The 18904-nt window shown below is 52.2% G+C and overlaps 1 protein-coding gene across 1 annotated transcript; it reads left to right on the top strand.

The window, feature by feature from the left end:
• The first annotated feature begins 896 nt into the window (after positions 1-896).
• Positions 897-5936, top strand: COPS9 (COP9 signalosome subunit 9). The gene is made up of 3 exons (XM_053598174.1): positions 897-1004; positions 3224-3296; positions 5770-5936. Exons 1-3 carry the CDS (start codon positions 942-944, stop codon positions 5805-5807), a joined length of 174 nt encoding a protein of 57 aa, XP_053454149.1. The 5' UTR covers positions 897-941; the 3' UTR covers positions 5808-5936.
• Positions 5937-18904: the final 12968 nt, after the last annotated feature.

Here is an 18904-nt window from a genome sequence, read left to right as displayed (position 1 = left end):
CTTCCCCTCTTCTTCCTCTCCTCTTTTCTCTCATTCACATTTTTTTTTTTAAATCCTGGTAAACCATGACATAAAATTGACCACTTAACCATTTTTAAGTGGTAGCATGGGGTACATTTGCTTTGTTGTGCAACCATCCTCACCATCTCCAGAAAGTCTTCATCTTCCCTAAACTGAAACTCTGTCCCCTCCAAACACTAACTCCCAATTCCCCGGCACCCCGCTACTATCCGTCCCTGTGATCTCGACACTCCAGGGGCCTCGTGCAACTGGAATCACACGGTGTTGTCTTTTTGTGACAGGTTTATTTTACCTAGCATAGTGTTCTCAAGGCTCGTCTTTGTTACAGCAGGTGACAGATTTCCTTCCTATGGAGGGCTCAGTACTATCCATTGTCCGTTCGCCCCTCCAAGGCCACTGTGAGTCTCGCTGCTACGGACCCGGTGTGCTATGTCCCTTCAAGTCTCTGCTTCAGCTCTGCTGAAACTGCGGGATCCACCGGCGGTTCCCAGGTTAGCTCCGGAGGTGCCCCCAGCGGCTGCTCACGGCAGCGGCACCGCTACACCCCCGGCAGGCGGGAGTCCCCGGCGACCTCCCGGGCCGGGCAGACCTTCGCGCCGTCGGGCCGCCGGGCCCTGCGCCCTCCGGCCAGCGCGGTCTCCACCCGCATTTCCCCGACCAACTGCGGCCTCTGTGAGTCCTGCCAGGAGAAACGTCTGCTTGGGCCCCGGCTGGGTTTTTTCCGAGTTTTTTTGCAGTTCCCCCTGGACTCCGGAGGCTGACCCGGTACCAGGGACTTGCAGGTATTTCCCGCGTTCCCCGGCCGCCGGCCGCCAGCGACACCACAGAGTCCGCGGTCCTCCGGCGTCTAGACCTGCCGCGGCCGGCGCACCGGAAGCAGCTCCGCGGCCGGAAGTGGTTTTATAGCGCCGCGGGCCGTGATGAAGCCGGCGGTGGACGAGATGTTTCCTGAGGGCGCTGGGCCCTACGTGGACCTGGACGAAGTAAGGCGGCCTAGGGACCGGGCGGGCGGCTCCTGGAGTGGGATTGAGTCGGAGGAGCTGATGGACAGCGGACCCCGGGGTGCGAGAGACTTCGGCCCCCTCTAGGGACCGGGGGGACAGCCGCGGCCGTGTGGCCGGGAAGCGTGTGGCGCCGTCCGGTGTCCGTAGCCCGCGGCGCGAGGGGCCAGGCCGCACGTGCCCACGCACACCGAGGGCTAGGCGTCCCGTGCCCCCAGCCCAGGGCGCTGCGAGGTCCAGCCTGGCCGGCCGGGGTGCCGGTTCCCAGGGAGGCAAAGAGCTGCCAGTGCCCTCCCGCTCCGGGGCCGCCTGTAGTGGAAGAAGATGAGTTTACTGCACCTCCGACGGAGGCCACGCACCCCGGGGGAGCATGGCTTCTCCAGAAACAGGAGTTAGGAATGACTTGTCACGGGGTTGGAGCTGTTTAGCAAGGAAAGTGGGCTTTGCTGTGGGCCGAGTGCTGTCGGGAAGCGCGGTGATGCTCTGATTGGGGCCTCTTTAATACATCTCAGCTAGAACGAGACTAGAGCAAGGCTGAAAACTGCCCCCTGCAAGGAAACTCCTGTCAGCCATCATAGCTGTTTGGGGGCGGTAGGGTGTTGGCATTTTTGTGCTTGGCACGGTGACTTTGTTCTTTTCTGTAATTATACAGGGTTATGAAGTGGTGGGGTTTTGTTGGCCAGACTCCATCACGGTCGCAGAGCAACCACGTCTGACGTGTGTGTGTCCTTTGAGATGCTTTAAAGGACATGAGATGTGTTGGTGAAACACTACACTGGGGAGTCTCAGGCCAGCTCATCCTCAAAGCTCAGGGGATACAAAGATGGTCAGATGTAGGCCCTGTCCTTATGAAGGTTCTGGTGTGGCAGAGAGAGGACGGTGGCGAATATGAAGTGTAATTGAAAGCTAGAGGGGCAGGAAGGGGAGAACCCGCAGGACTTTGGGAGGCTCAGAAGGCTGGAGGACTTGTCGGTATTTGCCAAGAAGATGGGGGCAAAGGAGAAAGGCTGGACATGAGCAGAGCGCTGGGGGTGGCGCCGACTGGTGCAGTAAGGGAGAGATTGTCATATAGTTTGATGTGGGGGAACTGGCGGTACCAGAGAGAGGGGGGAATGGGCAGGGCTGCATCCTGGAGCAGGGCTGGAGTGGGGGTGCTCTGGGCACCCACTCCTGAGCACCCCCACCATAGCCAGCCTTCTCTGTCCTGTTTTAGCCTTGGGTGATATGGACCCGCTAGAGGCCTTTATAGTGGGGAGAGACAAGCTCTGATTTGCTCCGTAGATTGGTCACTTTGGGAGGTGACCTCTAGGGAGGGTTTGGAGATTGGGTTTGGTGTCAGAGAGTAGAAAGATGGGAACAGGAACTTGAAGAGGGTCTGAATGAGGGACGTGGGAGTAGGGATGAAGTCACCCCAGCATTTGAGGGGTGGAATCTGCATGGCTTGCTGTGGTGATGGGGACAGGGGACGAGGCTGAGCATCCTGGGTTTTCTCTGGGGTTGCAGAGGGCAGCCGTGGCAAGGAACACAGGCAGTGCTCAGCCCCCTTTGAGGGCAGAGGATGGTTTGAGAAGCAGCTTTGGGAACATGAGAGCCAGGGCAGCAGTGGGGACCAAGGTGCTGTCATCAGAGGACTCTGCTCCGATTGTCACTGGGTGACTCTACATTTGATTGAAAATCCTGAGTGCATCAGATTGCCCCGCTTTGCTTGTGGTGTGGTTTAGAAAGTCCCACATTGGCAGCTCCCACCTGCACCTCAAAGCCAGGGACAGTCACTTTCCCAAGAAACATGGTTTAGTTCTCAGAAGCAGGGATCCAAAGCAGGGAAACGGTCAGCCTGGGTTTGCACATTTGTGGCCTCTGTGGTGATGTCCAGTAGGGGACTGGGAACCACTTCTTGAGATTTACAAAAATGTAGCGGTGCTTAGGGCAACAGCAGGTTTCTTTTTAAAAGGCAAGGAGGATTCAAGGGACACATGACTTTGAGAGACCTTAAAAGTATTTTCTCTGGCCCCACCTCCACCCCCAACACACACACACACACACACACACACACACACACACACACTTCCTTTGTAACAAAAATTTTGACTTCAGCTCGAGCCCCTTTCCCATCATCTGCCTTCCTGTTCCTGGACTCTGCAACGGGCTTGTCCCTGTTCTCTCGGAAGCAGCTGACATAACCGTGCCTTTCTGTCCTGCAGGCAGGAGGCAGCACCGGGCTCCTAATGGACTTGGCCGCCAATGAAAAGGCAGTTCATGCAGACTTTTTTAATGGTAAGGATGCAGGGTTGGTGATGTGAATGTTTCTTCTGCAGGTTAGGGCAGCCAAGCGAGTTCGTGACATGAATAATTTGGATCAGGACAGTAAAGCCCAGACCCTGTGCCACTGTCAGGATGCAGCACAGTGGTACGTGTGGTGGCTGTGAGCACTGGCCATCAAGCCCTGCTTCTCAGAAGGAAAGTAGCATGAAATTGCCTGTGTCCTGCATCCCGGCGTTGAACCTGAGCTCTGCCACAGTGTTGGCACCACCTGCAGCCCAAGACTGTAGCAGCCCCAGCCTTTGACTCAAGCAGAGGACCCCAGTCCGGCCACCTGTCTGTGCTCTCATCCCATGCCCTTCACACGGTGCCTCACTTGCCCTTCCCCCACCCCCACCCCTTTTGCCCACCATGATCCCTGTGCCCTCAGTTTCCTCCTGCCTGCCCAATCCCTGAACTCAGGAAATAGGATGTGTTTCCCTCTCATATCCAAGGGCTTTGATGCTGTTTGCCAAGGACATGCCAAATAAACAGTCAAGGCTGACCTTATATAAAACATGTGAAGTCTTTGGATGGGGGAATGTCTGTTGTTCTCTTGTGGTGTGTTAATGCCTTCACCTTCGGATTGTATTAGCCCTTCCTAAGGGTTCCAATAATAAGTAGAAATAGAAGCTGGGCTTCTTACTCGGGGGAGGAGGACGTGCTTACTCATGAGAGGTGTGTAGTAGTTTTCCCCCTTTTTATCCCCCTGGAATTCTTGGGGCCCCACAGGAGCTTCTGTAGCCACTGGGATGTCATCCTGCTATGGTGGCTTCTGACTTAGCAAAGGCCCCTTGGAATCTGCTGATCGTCAGCCAGTCCTGAGCAAAAAGCTAGGCAGCCGAGTTGGGGTACAGGCTTCCTGGGGGCCACATCCTGCCTGAACTCTTTGTGCAAGGGCGTTGCCATCAGAGAAAACAAACAGAAAATGGGCTCTGCAGGCAGCCCTGAAGCTGCCTTCTGTGCAGGGCTGTGTGGATGCCAGCACAGTGGACTCACAGTGGGGTGCTGTCCTTTGGAGTCCCTTCATCCCCTGCCAGCCCCTGGGTTCAGTGGTGGTGGGCTGTACCCTCACACTCAGGTCACTGTGATTTCTAAGAGCAGCCCTCCAGTTCTGAGGAGAAAGCACCTCTGAGGGGGCCCCGGGCCTGACCTGCCAAGTGAGCATCTGGAAACGGGGTCAGTGTAGCTTCATTCTTCATACCACAGCTGTCAGGGAAGGGACACGGGGGAGCGGCACGGCCCCTGTGTGGACCGGCCAGCCATGTCTACAAGTTGCACACTACCCCTGTTGGGTGATGGTGCCCCCCGTGTGCGTAAAGCTGCTTACTGTGTGGGCTTTGTAGGGCATTTGCCAAGTTCTTTTGCTGATCAGATGGGTGGGTTTGATGAGCTCTTATCTCCTGGGCAGTGGGGTTTTAACCAAAGCAAGACTTTGCTCTCACTGTGTTCTACAAAATAGCAGCGGGTCTAGGCAAGTCAGCCAGCAGGGACACTGTCATGAGTCCTGACACTGGTGGGTGGGACAGTCTCTAGGGACACTTTGCAAGAGAAGATTCTCTGGAGATGACATCAGGGCAGAGGGTCGAAGGGTGTGAGGGGTCAGCCAGGGGCAGGGACTGGATGGAACGTGCCCAGAGCACAGCATCACACAGTGGTCAGGAGTGTGGAGCTCTGCAGTGTGGCTGGGACAGCTGGGACCCTCTGCAGTGACCACAGGTCCATTGGGGTCATGGCCTTCTGCCTCCTCACTCCGCCTAACCATCGAGTAGTCGAGTGTCTTCTAGTTCATGATCAGACTGCACATTTAGAGTGCACATGAATGGGTTTTAGGTTTTGTCTTCTCTCACTGAAAAAAAAATACTTGACTATGGTAGGGAGTTTGGGAAATAGATGAAAGTAAACAGGAGAACCAAATGGCCACAGCTTTGCCCAAAGTGCTGTGCTGGGTGTTTACTCAGACTCTGTGTGGGGAGCGATTCTCACGGGGCCCGGTCCTCCTGCCTTTCTCCAGCCCACTCCAGTTATCCCCTCTGCCCCACCAGGACCCAGCGGGGGCCTTCTGCCCTCCCGAGCAGTGGGAGCAGTGCCCTGGCCCAGGGTGCACACATGCAATTGTAGACACTGATGTGTCCCGAGTGCACAGCCCTGGCCATGAGCTGGCTGCCCACGTGCTACAGAGCACCCCTACATGCATTTTCTTACAATTGCCTTCTAAATAAAAACAAGGTTAAAAGTACACTCCAGACAGCAATTTCCCCCTTGGACTAACCATATCTATGAGCTCTGGTGGATAAAACAATCTGTCATGGGAAAAGTCTTTTACTTAATTAGATTGTTTATTGTTTTTCTGTTTATTTTGAACCTCTCTAGAATTAATTTGAAGTCATATCCTCAGCTGCTTCCCCTGGCATGCCCCAGTAACATGTGGCTTTGATTATTTACCTAGATTTTGAAGATCTCTTTGATGATGACGATATCCAGTGAGGTGCTGTCCAGCTGCTGGCACAGCCACACCTCTGCCATAGAGCAGTGCGGTGGATACTCTCCAAGGACAGTCTCAAATGGCTGCAGAGAACTTGTGGGCATCACTTGGAATCGGGCTGGGTAACCAAGCCCGATTGGTCCCTAAGGAACCAAGACAGAGAAGAGCGGTCTTAACCACATCCATGATGCTGTTAACCTGTTAACCTCTGAGTGTGACTGGCTTTTGTCCTTCAATTAAAGAAAGCTATATCGTGATGTACAGAGTAGTTTTAATTCTTTTATTTCTGAGTGACTCTTAACAGTCCCTAAAGTCTGTGTGCACAGGTGAGAGATTGTGATTGTCAGCACAGCCATAATCCCCAGTGGTCTGCACACGTGCGTGGCGTAGCAAGCCCTGTCCGTAGGCAGTGCTTGGTAGCTGGCGGCTGCCATTTCAGGTGGCATGTGAGTTAGGGCATTATGGCCAAGCCCTGAGGACTTTGTGGTGAGTCCTCACCTATGGGCAGGTGAGCACTCCCCTCTAACTAGCCTCCTCGGACACTGTCACCCACCGAGACCTAAGGAACCAGGATGACAGGATAATGATTTTGAAAGAGATGGCTTCCACATGAGAGAGATGTGCTTGTCCATTTCAAAGGAGAACATAATATCTGTGGCGGAAAGCTTTGTTTACTTTTTAGATTTCTTATTGATTTGCCTCATTAATTGATGATGGCTGAAAAAAAATAAGTTTTCCATTTCATATCCCCCACAAGAGAAGGGTGTTTTTCACACCAAGAAATGCCCAGGCTCCACTGCTCCCCCAGTCCCATCCTCAGCAGACAGATGGAGACCGCTACCTCCACCCAGAGAGCTCATGGAGAGGTGTCACCTGGATGTGTGTCCAGAAGAGACATTTTCACAGGCAGGTGAGATTGTTTTAAGAGCAGTATTAGTTCCGCCTCATTTTCTCTGGAGTGCCCTGCAAATTTCCGACCTGATACTTTTTAATTTTTTTTAGACAGTTTCACTTTAGTCGCCCTTGGTAGAGTGCTGTGGCGTCACAGCTCACAGCAACCTCAAACTCTTGGGCACAAGTGATTCTCTTGCCTCAGCCTCCCGAGTAGCTGGGGCCACGGGTGCCCACCACAACATGCAGCTATTTTGTTGTTGTAGTTGTTTGGCAGGCCTGGCCAGGTTTGAACCTGCCAGCCCTGGTGCAGGTGGCCGGCGCCCTAGCCGCTGAGCTCCAGGTGCTGAGCCCCAACCTGATAACTTCGGCAGTGCTCCTCTGCTTTGCTGGTGCTCAGCAGCCAGTGGCCACGGAGACCAGCCAGCCGTCCAGCTTGGCTTCCCGAGCTGCTTTGATGGCAGGTGGAGCTCAGGGACAGAGCAGGATGAGCGCTGACTGTTGTGTTCAAGCTCTGTGTGGGGCTGGCAGTTAAGACTGCGGCTCTGTGTCTGAGACGTGCCTCAGGTCTGTGGGCCAGAATAGCAGGATTCCAGCAGCAAAGCGTGAGGTCTGTGCCCTCAAGGGCAGGGTTTGACTTCAGCTTGACTTCACTGTGGTTCATTCCTGGAAGGAGATTTCTCAGAACTAGCACAGGGTTCTATGGGGAACAGCCAGGTACTGGGTGAATCCTTTAGTGACCGAATGGCTACTCTGCACTTAGCCAGCAGGCGTGGTCTGCAGCAGCCTGGTGGCAACAGGCTCGCCCCAGGTGCCACACTGGGTCCTGCAAGTCAGCCTTCAGCTTCCCCTTCCTGGGTGAGCAAGACTGTCAGCCTCCAAGTTACCTTCTAGGTCTCAGATCTCTGGTCTCCAGCAGGAAGGATGCGTACGGCAACACGGTGGAATAGTGGGCCTGGAGAGGGCTTGTGGGTCCCTTCCAGACAGAGGCCTGTGCACTTCCGAGCCCTCCCTGCTGGTGCTGGGATTGCAGACTCGTCCTGGCAGCCTGTGCACGTCCGTGTGTATGTGAGTGGCGTCCTCTGCACGTCCGCAGGCCCATGCAAGCCCTGTGATGCCTCCCTCTGCTGCACAGAATCTGTGCAGCTTCCTCAATGCCATAAGGCCAAGAGACAGAATTTCCACCTTTTTTCTCCATGATCTCCCTGGGACACAGCCACCACCTTTAGGCCATCAGGAGGACAGTAACTATAAGTGGCTGACTCCCTGGGCAGACCTCTAGCCATTGTCAGTAATATGTTTTCACTTACTCCAACAAAGGTACATTAACTGAAAAGAATGATGAGGCTGGTGATTTGGGAAAGGAAAACTTCATTCCTCACCCAGTGTTTATGGCCTGCAGCAGCCATTCTGGCTCCCGGCCACAAGCCAGGAGCACGTGCTTCAAGGGCAGGATGATGGGAACAGGATTTCTTAACTGAGTGTGGTGGCTAAATGTGCACAGCAGAACCTCCAAAGCTGACCACTTCCCCTTACTGACCACCCTCAGGTTGACCTAATTTTCACTGACTGGACATGACCACATGTGTATGTCAGTACAGTAGTCCTAGTTCTCTAATGGTGATCGTCTCCACATGGTGACCAGCTCGTTACATCCATTGGGTGTCACCTGACAGAGGCTCCACTGTATCTTACAATCTGTGAGAGGAGTCGAGAATCCTTATGAAAAGAGAACTCTGCACCTGTGCAGGGGGCTGCCTATCCCTCTAGGGGAGTCCATACTTAAAAATGGACGCTCCCATGTCAGGAAGGTGAACAGGGCATGAAGCCCTCTCTGCAGGTGTCTGCAATGTTAAAATTGCTTGTGGTTGGCAGTTTTATGTGGTTCACTATCAAAGTCTTGAGACAGGCTGTGTGGTCCCCTATTTCACTTCCAATAACAGTTGACAGCATCCTTTTTTTTTTTTTTTGAGACAGAGTCTCACTCTGTGCCCTGGGCAGAGTGCCATGGGGTCATAGCTCACAGCAACCCTAAACTCCTGGGCTCAAGAGATCCTCTTGCTTCAGCCTCCCGACTAACTGGGAGCACAGGCGCCCACCACAATGCCTAATTTTTCTATTTTTAGTAGAGACAGAGTCTCACTCTTGCTCAGGCTGGTCTTGACCTCCTGAACTCAAGCCCTCCCATCTTAGCCTCCCAGAGTGCTGGGATTACAGGTGGGAGCCATGGAGCCTGGCTGACAGCGTCCTTTCTGATTCACCTGTGCAAGTTTCAACTGCTCGGCTCATAGGTCTTGCTGGAAGGGCTCCATTTGTTTCTGTCCACAGATTTTACATTTCTTGATTTTTGCATATTTCAAAACTTTCATAATGACCCATACATCAGGAAAGAATGATGGTCTGGCCCTTAGTATGAAAAGCCTAATGGCCGTTAGAAGGGAGGGATAAAATAAGAAGTGTCTGACTCCCATCAGGAGGAACTCCGTTTTAAGGTTTCTCTGGGGTCCCCTGGACTGTCAGGGCATCACTTGGGGGGCTTAGGGCTTTATGTTTAGTTCACGGATACGTATTTTCTCACTTTTTTATACTTGCCACATTTCTAAAGTCTGCTTTAGAAACAGTTATGTCCCTGCTGACCTCAGGCTCCGCTGCCAGCCAGGCTGTCAAACCTCAGAGACCCAAGGAGTCTGGCTGGTGCCTCCTGCTGCTTGGGGACAGTCAGCTGGTGTAGGTGAGGAGGGGAGGCCCCCACGGGCTTGGAGAAGCCTCTCCCATAAGAAAAGAAGGAAGCTTTGTGCATTAACTTCCCTGCAAGTGAAAGGAGTTTGTTGGAAGCTTTATAAGGAGAGTGGCCCAGGGCCCAGGGATGCCTGGCCCATCTCCTGCCTGTTTGCCCTGCCAGCTGGCCTCTTTAGCTCAGATTGTCTTTCTCCACAGCAGAAAACATGGTTCTGGCGGTTTCTACACCACCCTGTGTGTGCAGGGAGCTGTGTGTGCCATGGGTACGTGGGGAGGCTCTGCCCCGCCTTCCACATGGCAGCACCCCTGCCACCCTCAGAGTGTGGAAGGACCTCGTCCTGCAGGGCCGGGGTGCTGTGGAGGACCACCACACAGGCTGTGATGACTTACTTGGAGAGTGTTTCCTGCTAACGTTAAGTGTTTTGGGGGGTCCTTGAACCTTGAAGTGAGGATACTGATGAAACGGAGCCCTTCCTGAACGGTGTGACGCCACCCGTGTGGGAATGTGGGGTTTGGCTCTGGAGCCTTTTGGTTGGGAGGTAATTGGAGAATGAAATTGCTCTGATACTTCAAGGACTTTGGAAGGAAGTGGTTCCTTCCCTGCCCTCTGGCTTCTACTCCCTGCTGGGCAGAAGCAGCCTTTGTACCTGCCATTGTACCAGGAGGAGGAGGCTGGAGCCCTTTCTCAGGCACCAGGAAACTTCCCAGGAGAGGAGGTGAGCCTCTGAGTCCTTGAACTGACACAGGGAAACTGAGACCTGAGTGCTTTTGAAATCAGCCACATTTTTAGAAAAGGGACAGTATTGACTTTAGAACTTTCACTGCTGTGATTATTGCTTGGAGCCACCATGCACAGTGCTGAGAAAAGGCTGCTCCAATGAAAAGCCCCTTTGTCCCTCAAGAGGCCAACGCTGGGCCTTCAGGGGCTGGGCCTCTGCTGCAGGGACAGGACCAGTCTCAGGGTTCAGGCCTCCCCAGAGGACAGGTTCATGAACCTTGAGACAGGCCAGACTGTGTCTTCCCAGCATCTAGCTCGGGTCATTCCCCACAGGGTCTCAGTCATCCCTGACTCGTCTTGGCCACAGCATGTGACAAAAATAACACTGCCTCTCATGAGCCCCAGAATGCTGCTCCTACAGTGACTTTAATGGCATTTAATGGTTACTGGGCAACTTTGGGAGAGTGGGTGGCCTGCATCAGAGATGGCCATGCCCTTGAGGTGCAGCCATAGGGAGGCCAGGAAGAGTGGCCCGACCCACATGGTGCCTGTACTTAGGGACAGCCTGGCCCCTCTGTCCCAGCATCAGGCACAGCGTCCAACACACAGCAGGTACTTGGTGTGTGTGGCGTGTAAACAACAGACAGTGTGTCTGATGTCCAAGGTCCTTCTGGAGAGGACAGAAAGCTGCCCAGTGAGGTGCTGTACCTGCATTCTGGCTCCCCCAGGCCTCTGCGTCCTCATGTGTTGGGGTCTCACAGGCCCCTTTCTAAGGCACAAGTCCCCTTTGCAAGGTTTCTGACCCCCATGACCTGGTCCACCTTGAACCATCAGCTAGGGAGTTTGCCTTCCAGGTGAGTATGGGGGGACACCAACATTCAGACAGTGGTGCCTTGGCTTTAGAAAGTGTGTGCACACGGTCCAACGCCAGGCAGCCTCCACGCCACCTAGCAGTGGGGGACATCAATGCTACACATCCCCATCAGGAAGGTGTGTGTGTATGAGAATGGGCAACGGGGCTCTGCCAAAGCCTAACTGCCCATGCAGCCCGAAGTCATCCTGTGCACGAGCCTATGAAGGGGGTCACAATGACACCTCCCATGGGGCGGCCAGGGGCACCAGTGGGCTGACACAGACGTTCAGAGCAGCACCCTCACAGGCACCAGGGCTGCATGGACACAAGCCATCTGCACACTGAGGGTCAGGGGAACTCTGCTCTTTCTCAAGTCCCTACACCTTGTAGAAACACCTGTCTTCTCATGGGGCAGAATGATTTGTCCTAGGTCTCTCAGAATTCCAGAGGCAGACAAGGGTCAGAGCCCGTCCTGGTGTCGAGACCTTCATGCTCTTTCCTCAGAAATATAAACATGCTGGGAGACAAGGACAAACCAGGGAAGGAGTATCGAAAACCCAGGTCATGGGCAAAAGTTCACATTCACCAGGTGAAGGGCACTTCTGCCAAATGCAGGGACAAGGCACCACATTAGAAAACTGAGGGACAGGACGCCAAAGAAGACAGTTTATAGATCTGTCCAAACAGCCAGTAAATATTTAAAGGTACTCGGTGAAATGTCAATTAAGGTATCAAGATACCACTCTGCACTCCCCCATGGCAAACATTTTAAGAATGATGGAACACCACCTACTGCTGAAGGGCCTGCAAGGACTGGAAGAGAGAGCCATGATAACTCTGCAGGTCAGCATGCCATGGCACGCAGCACCGGCAAATAGTCAGGCGCCACCAACGGCGTCAGACAATGTCGTCACTGTGGGAACATCAGAGTGCACCTGCGTTTACCTGCCACACTCCCGTTGGTGCTTCTAGTCCACTGCTCCTGCTGCAAACTGTACTGAGTACTTAATCAATTGTAACACAGTGAGTATTTGTGTCTAAACATATATCAATCATAGAAAGGGTGCAGCAAAAATAAGGCATTATAATCCCAGGGGGCCACCATCATATACGTGATGTTTTGTTGACCTGAACGTCGCCATTCAGTGCACGGCAGCAACAGCAAATGCTGATCAGAAGGGAGGATCAGGTAGCAGGGACCTCAGCACCCCACCCATGAGCAGACTGTGGAGAGTGACATAGTGAGGGAGGAGCAGACTCCAGCAACACTGCAGACAGACAGACAGACCCAACAGGTGCACAGAGCAGCCCCCTCCAGCTGCACAATGGGCAGTCCACGTGTGCCCCCAAACTTAGGGAAAGGCGCTCCTCAGGTGTGTCTGAGAGCAATGTGGCGGCAGTGCTGACAGCTGAAGATGGGCTTGCACTTTGCCCAACACTCTGAAAAATGCTTCCGCATCATTTTTTTTCATAACAACAAAAAATAATGGAAACAAAATGAGCTCTCATTCGTGACTGAGGAAATGCTGGGACCCTGCACCCATTAGACAGAGTGACCTGGAGCTTAGGCCACTGATGTGGAGGCGACTCCACGGGGCCCTGAGCGTGGAGAAGGCAGTGCAGAGAGGTGTTACCTATTTACATACCCACAGACTACACATTTGCCTGTGTGTGTGTGTGTGTGTACATACACGCTGTAGGTGAGTGTGGATGTGGTGTCTGCACGTACACATCAAACTCCACATGCCCAATGCACAGCCCGCCTTGGCCCGTGGGCGGTGACCACACACCTGTGTATGTGACAGAGCAGTGTGTGCTTACTGCCCTGAGGGGAAGGACAGAGCAAGGAGCCTGTGAGGGCAGGTGCTCTGGGAGCAGTGGAAACCTAGCCACACCTGGAGGAGGGCTTGCAGGTGAGGGGGAGTGAGAGGAGCCTGAGGAGAGGGCACTGTACAGAGGGAGGGTGCCCAGTGGCTGGCTGGGGCAGAGGGTGTCCCAGACAGCACGGAGGGTGGGGAAAGGCCATGCTCAGGTGGCTTTTCTTCCTGTAAGGCAGGTCTGCCTCCTGCTGGAACACCTGCTCCTGTTTGCAGCCAGAGCACAGAAAGAAAGTCTAGCCTCCAAGGTCAAGGGCCAGTGATTGGTATGAAGAGAGACTGATGTGGGGCTCAGTACTGTTCTGAGGCCTGCAGGCTGGGGGTCTGTCTGAAGAATAAGGCCACAGGGTCCTGAGAGAGGCCACTATCCTTGTCCCTCTGGAGAGTAAGGCCAGGGGGTCCTATAGACAAGACAGTCTCCTTGTCATGCTGGAGAATAAGATCACAGAGTCCTGAGATGGGTCAGTCTCCTTGTTACCCTGGTGAGTAAGGCCAGAGAGTCCTGATATGGGCTGGTCCCCTTGTCACTATGGAGAGTAAGACCACAGAGTCCTGAGATGTGTCGGTCTCCTTGTCACCTTGGTGAGTAAGGCCACAGAATACTGATACGGGCCAGTCCCCTTGTCGCTCTGGAGAGTAAGACCACGAGGTCCTGATACGGGCTGGTCTCCTTGTCACTCTGGAGAGTAAGGCCATAGGGTCCTGAGATGGGTCGGTCTCCTTGTCACTCTGGAGAGTAAGGCCACAGGGTCCTGAGATGGGTCAGTCTCCTTGTCACCCTGGAGACTAAGGCCATGGGGTGTGAGATGGGCTGGTCTTCTTGTCACCCTGGGGAGTAAGGCCATGGGGTCCTGATATGGGTCAGTCTCCTTGTCACTCTGGAGAGTAAGGCCACGGGGTCCTGAGATGGGCTGGTCTTCTTGTCACCCTGGAGAGTAAGGCCATGGGGTCCTGAGATGGATCAGTCTCCTTGTCACTCTGGAGAGTAAGGCCACCTGGTCCTGAGATGGGTTGGTCTTCTTGTCACTCTGGAGAGTAAGGCCACAGGGTCCTGAGATGGGCTGGTCTCTTTGTCACCCTGGAGACTAAGGCCATGGGGTCCTGAGATGGGCTGGTCTCCTTGTCACTCTGGAGACTAAGACCACAGGGTCCTGATATGGGTCAGTCTCCTTGTCACTCTGGAGAGTAAGGCCACGGGGTCCTGAGATGGGCTGGTCTTCTTGTCACCCTGGAGAGTAAGGCCATGGGGTGTTGGAGATGGGCTGGTCCTCTTGTCACCCTGGAGAGTAAGGCCACGGGGTGTTGGAGATGGGCTGGTCCTCTTGTCAGTGTTTCTGTACAGCTGGGAATTCACCCACATCCTGGCAATATAGAGATGAATTTATACAATTTCAGGGTCATTGTGGGTCCGTAGATTGAGATTTCCTACAGGGCAGGAGGCCAAGATGATTTCAACTAGCAGTCCTTTGGTGGTGTTATTTGTTTGTTATTTATTTTGGCTATTTCCATTTTAAAATTCATTTTGCTGAGACCTAGTTTGTCCTGTCCCTTGGAAGGCTCATCTCTGTGTCCCCAACTGTGCCTACTGCAGTTGAGTAAATGTTGAAAGAACTAGCTAGAACCCTTCTGAGGTGGGAAAACTGCCAACTCGCCCATGAAAATAACATTTTGAGCATTCAGTTGTATTTTTTATTGATATTTATTTAGTGTCTTGCTGGTGACTGTAACAATCACCAAAGGCCTCGTTCATGGAAGGCCAGCATGGAGTCTGGCACCTCTGTCCTATCACTCAGGTCTCAGGAGTCCCAAGGAAGGGAATGAGGGGCTCACTTTGCAGATGCACTGACTGAAGTCCCTGTGCTCTCTGCCACCTCAGCTTGCTGCCTCCCTGGGCACAGGGCCCCATGGCCAGAGTCTTGACCTCTTCTTTTCACCAGGCCCTGCTCTCCTGGGTACCCCACACTCCTGACACTAGTCTGTGCTGATGATGTGACTGAGCCAGGACAGTGGTAGCCCTGAGGGGGCCCAGTGACAGTCACCCAGGGGTCCAGGTTCTGGTGGGAGAGGGGAGGGGAGGGGACAGGCTCACACACCTCCCCCCTCACCACTTTGTAGTGTCAGTTGGTGGCAGATTGAGGCACCTGCACTTGGGGTCACTCCGCCAGGGAAGAGTCTCTGCACCTGGCAGCTCTGGGACTCAGGGCCTCCAGGAGCTGATCAGGGGGGCCTCTGGGCCTCTGCTGGGCTCTGGGCCCTGACTCTCACCCCCGCTGGGACACTGCAGTCCAGAGGACAACCTTCGCATGATCCCTAGCCATGCAGGTAGAGGTGGCAGGAACCCCAGACCTCAGGGACTCCTGAAGGGACTGACCAGAAAACACACCTGGGAGGGACACACCAGGTGGGTGGCAGAAGGGACCTCCTGGGCCAGAGGCCTTCCTCCGCCTTCCTACCAGCTCTGTGTCCTCCAGGGCACCCATGATGAGGCGGGCAGCACCTGGGCCCCCGCAGGACCTCGTGCGTTGCCTGCCCCCCAAGTCGTCCCTCCTGCAAGGCCAGGACGCGGTGACGGCTGGAAGCCTCTCCATTCTCCTTTTGCTGTTGGGGTCGTCAGCGTATCATAAAAGGTTTTATAGAAACATTTCAAACAAATACATGCTTGAAAAAACTCAAGAGAGCAAAGGAGTGATAAGATAAGAAAGGAAATATTCTTTTTAGCCCCAATCTGTGAGACTCCCAAACTTACCATGGGGTGTGACCCCCCCACCACCCCTACACGCGTCTGAATCTGGGACTTGGTCCTTAGTGTCTTCCTGTGAACAGGTCCTCAGTTCTGCACTGGGGACGCTCACTGCACAGCATGTCCCCGGTGATTTCTCGGTGGGTGCCCCAGTCTGAGCATCTTCCCCGAGCTCCCTGGGGGTACAGATGCGCCCCACTTGCACCTGGCTGTGCCCCACCATGTCCCACTGTGTCCTGCTCTCGTCCCCCTGGTGTCCCTCTTGCATCCCCCTGTGCCCCGCTCCATGGCTCCCTGCATCACCAGCTGTAATCCCTACACCTGTCTCCCCACTCATTGTCCATCTGCTCAGATTTTCTGCTTCTTGGTGACTTGGTCTTTGTGAGCTGCATGTTTCTTGGCATTTATCCTTTTTTTAAATTTTTTATTGTTGGGGATTCATTGAAGGTACAAGAAACCAGGTTACACTGATTGCATTTGTTAGGTAAAGTCCCTCTTACAATCGTGTCTTGCCCCCAAAAGGTGTGGCACATACCATGTGTAGGATAATATTTAGAAATAAACATATCCCGGGCGGTGCCTGTGGCTCAGTGAGTAGGGCGCCGGCCCCATATGCCGAGGGTGGCAGGTTCAAACCCAGCTCCAGCCAAAACTGCAACCAAAAGAAGAAAAAAAAAAAAAAAAAAGAAAGAAATATAAGAAATAAACATATCCTACCTCAAGCACATAAAGTGAACTCAGTGTGAGTTTAAAATGACTTGCTATTCTTTCAGAGGCTTAAGGGATCTGGGCCACCCTGGGACACACGCAGAGTTGGCTTGCCTGGAGTTAAAAATTCCACAAGCCCATTCTCTGAAGCTGTGCACACCATGAAGCCTGAGATCCAAGGGCATGCCACCCTTCCTCAGAGATACGGGCCAAAGGGTTGACCTATGGTAACAACATATTGTCAGAGGTCTATAGGTGCGCTGCCCTGAGGGAAAGACACAGTCGTTACTTCATACTGAGTAAACTGAGTGAATACTTGAAGATATTCTTCCATTAACTCTGTTCCCCTGTGGCTACTTTCTTCTTTATGATTTTGTTTAGCCCAGAGATTAGTCAGTGTCTAGAAGAAGATGTTTACTGCAAAAGTGATTGTGTTGATGTGGTAACAGGATATTTCCTTTCAAGTTGATTTCAGATAGGTAAATTGAGGTAATGGTGAAACTAACAGATAATAGATTAAGTGTGTATGTGACTAGAAAGGTATAAAATCAACCCCCTAAATAACTTTGCTACATGCCATCCCATCCCGTGTAGTCTGTTTCTTGACTTAATAATTATAGGAGCGAGTTTACACCCACAGCAGAGCTGCTGTTCGTTCGTGTCTCTGGTCACGCAACATATTGGCATAGTTGGCAGGAGCAGGGGATCACGAAGGAGCAGAAAGACTTTCTGGACACCGGGCTGGAGGATGGCTGCCTCCGCCAGGATGCCTCAAAGAAATCTTTGCTGAAGCCATTTGAGGTAAGCTTGAGAACCCTGTAACTGGGACAGTGCAATTGCCACACAGAGTACGTGAGATGTCTCCAGCATAGCGAGAAACATGGGAGGAAATAATATGAGTCTTCAGCTCTCTTTCTGTTTGGAAGACCAGTATATTGCCATTTTATAAACTCTGATTTCTACCATTAAAATTCCAGTAAAAACCAGTAACCTGCGGGAACTTTTCTGTGTGGTTGTTAAGCTTTGCCGCTGGTTCATGTCTGACGGGATAGTCCAGCTTAATTTGAAAGTCTGGAAGAAAGTGGGTTGGGCTCTGCGTCATGCCCACCAAAAAGGCAGTTTTATAATCAGGGAAATATGGGCAACATATCAACTGGTTCATATTGTGTTGGAACCATTTCAGACATGTTCTGAGCAAACCTCTGAGACTGAGGATATTGGCACTGACAAGTTGCCATCCCTGCCTCTTTTGCCCAAGCTGGGTCAGTTAGACCAGACAGAGCAGTCTGCAGAAAGTCTCAGAGAATTGGAACATGAATATTATATGCCACATTCCCATTCTGAACCCAAACTTAATAAGCCTACAAAGAAATATGTGGGTCACCTAATTAGTCTAGAGAGTGACACGGACAGCTGTCTGGAATTAGTGGAAATGGCTGATGAATCAGCTCAAAAAGAGTCTGGAGTTTGAACATCTTAAAAAGGTTATGGCTGAAAATTTTCAAACAATGAATCAAAGAACTGCCTTCTTAGAAAAGCAGAGAGCTGAAATACTCTCCTCTAGAGCAACTCTAAAGCAGGTTCTTGTAAAGGTGTGCTTCCACCTTACAAGCCTCTAACTCCTTCTGCACCAGCAGGTCCTATGGTCTGGAGAGAAGGCCCCTTGCATCATAATGCTCCACCAGGAATCTATCCTGTGTGGCCTAATCCCCCAGATACTTGCTTCACTGCACGGTATCACTTTCCTTTAGATGTTTCTGAATTGGCTATATCTAATGAGAAATCAGTTCAAATCTCAGAATTGGGTAATAACAAAGAGCCTGTTATACAAGCATAGCCTGTTTTCAGGGAAATTTGAGAGAATGGTCAATCAGAAGCTGCTCAACATGCTCCTATAGAAGTAAAAATTTTAAGAACAATGATAGATGCCATTTATGCTTATGGACCTACTTCTCCTTTTGTGATTGGCATTTTAGATTCATATTGCACAAATCATATTTTTATTCCTGCTTACTGGGAAACTCGTACTACCTTGAGCCCTGGTCAATTTTTACAGTTCAAGGCTTGGTGGCTGGAAGAGGCAACTTTGCAAAACTGAGCTCAGGGAACTTCAGTTAACTCTTTAATGGGTATTGGCCCTGCGGCTGACATTCACCAGCAGCTGCAATTAACACAAGACTTATTAATGCAGGTTAAAGATGTTTGTATTAGAGCTTGGCAAAGATTAGAGGGAAAAGATGGGGTTAAACAGTTTTTTACAAGAATCATGCAAGCAAATAATGAACCATATTCTGAATTTGTAGCTAGACTTCAGACAGCTATTGAAAGGTCTGTTCCTGGAGAACAGGCCAGACAGATGCTTTTATTATAATTAGCATTCAAGAATGCCAATTCGGATTGTAAGTTGGCCCTGACACCTGTCAAAAATCAGGACAATGTTTCCATTGAATAATATCTCCGCACTTGTAGGGATATTGGCTCTGGAACATTTCAGGCAAATCTTAATGCCGCAGCCTTGGCAGAGGCACTTAATGGGACTAAAAAGATGGCAAAATGTTTTAATTGTGGAAAAA

This window comes from Nycticebus coucang, chromosome 7 (genome assembly GCF_027406575.1).
Source record: "Nycticebus coucang isolate mNycCou1 chromosome 7, mNycCou1.pri, whole genome shotgun sequence".
NCBI classification, from domain to species: Eukaryota; Metazoa; Chordata; class Mammalia; order Primates; family Lorisidae; genus Nycticebus; species Nycticebus coucang.
Note: the sequence above shows the minus strand (reverse complement) of the source record. Positions and strands in the feature narration are given on the sequence as shown.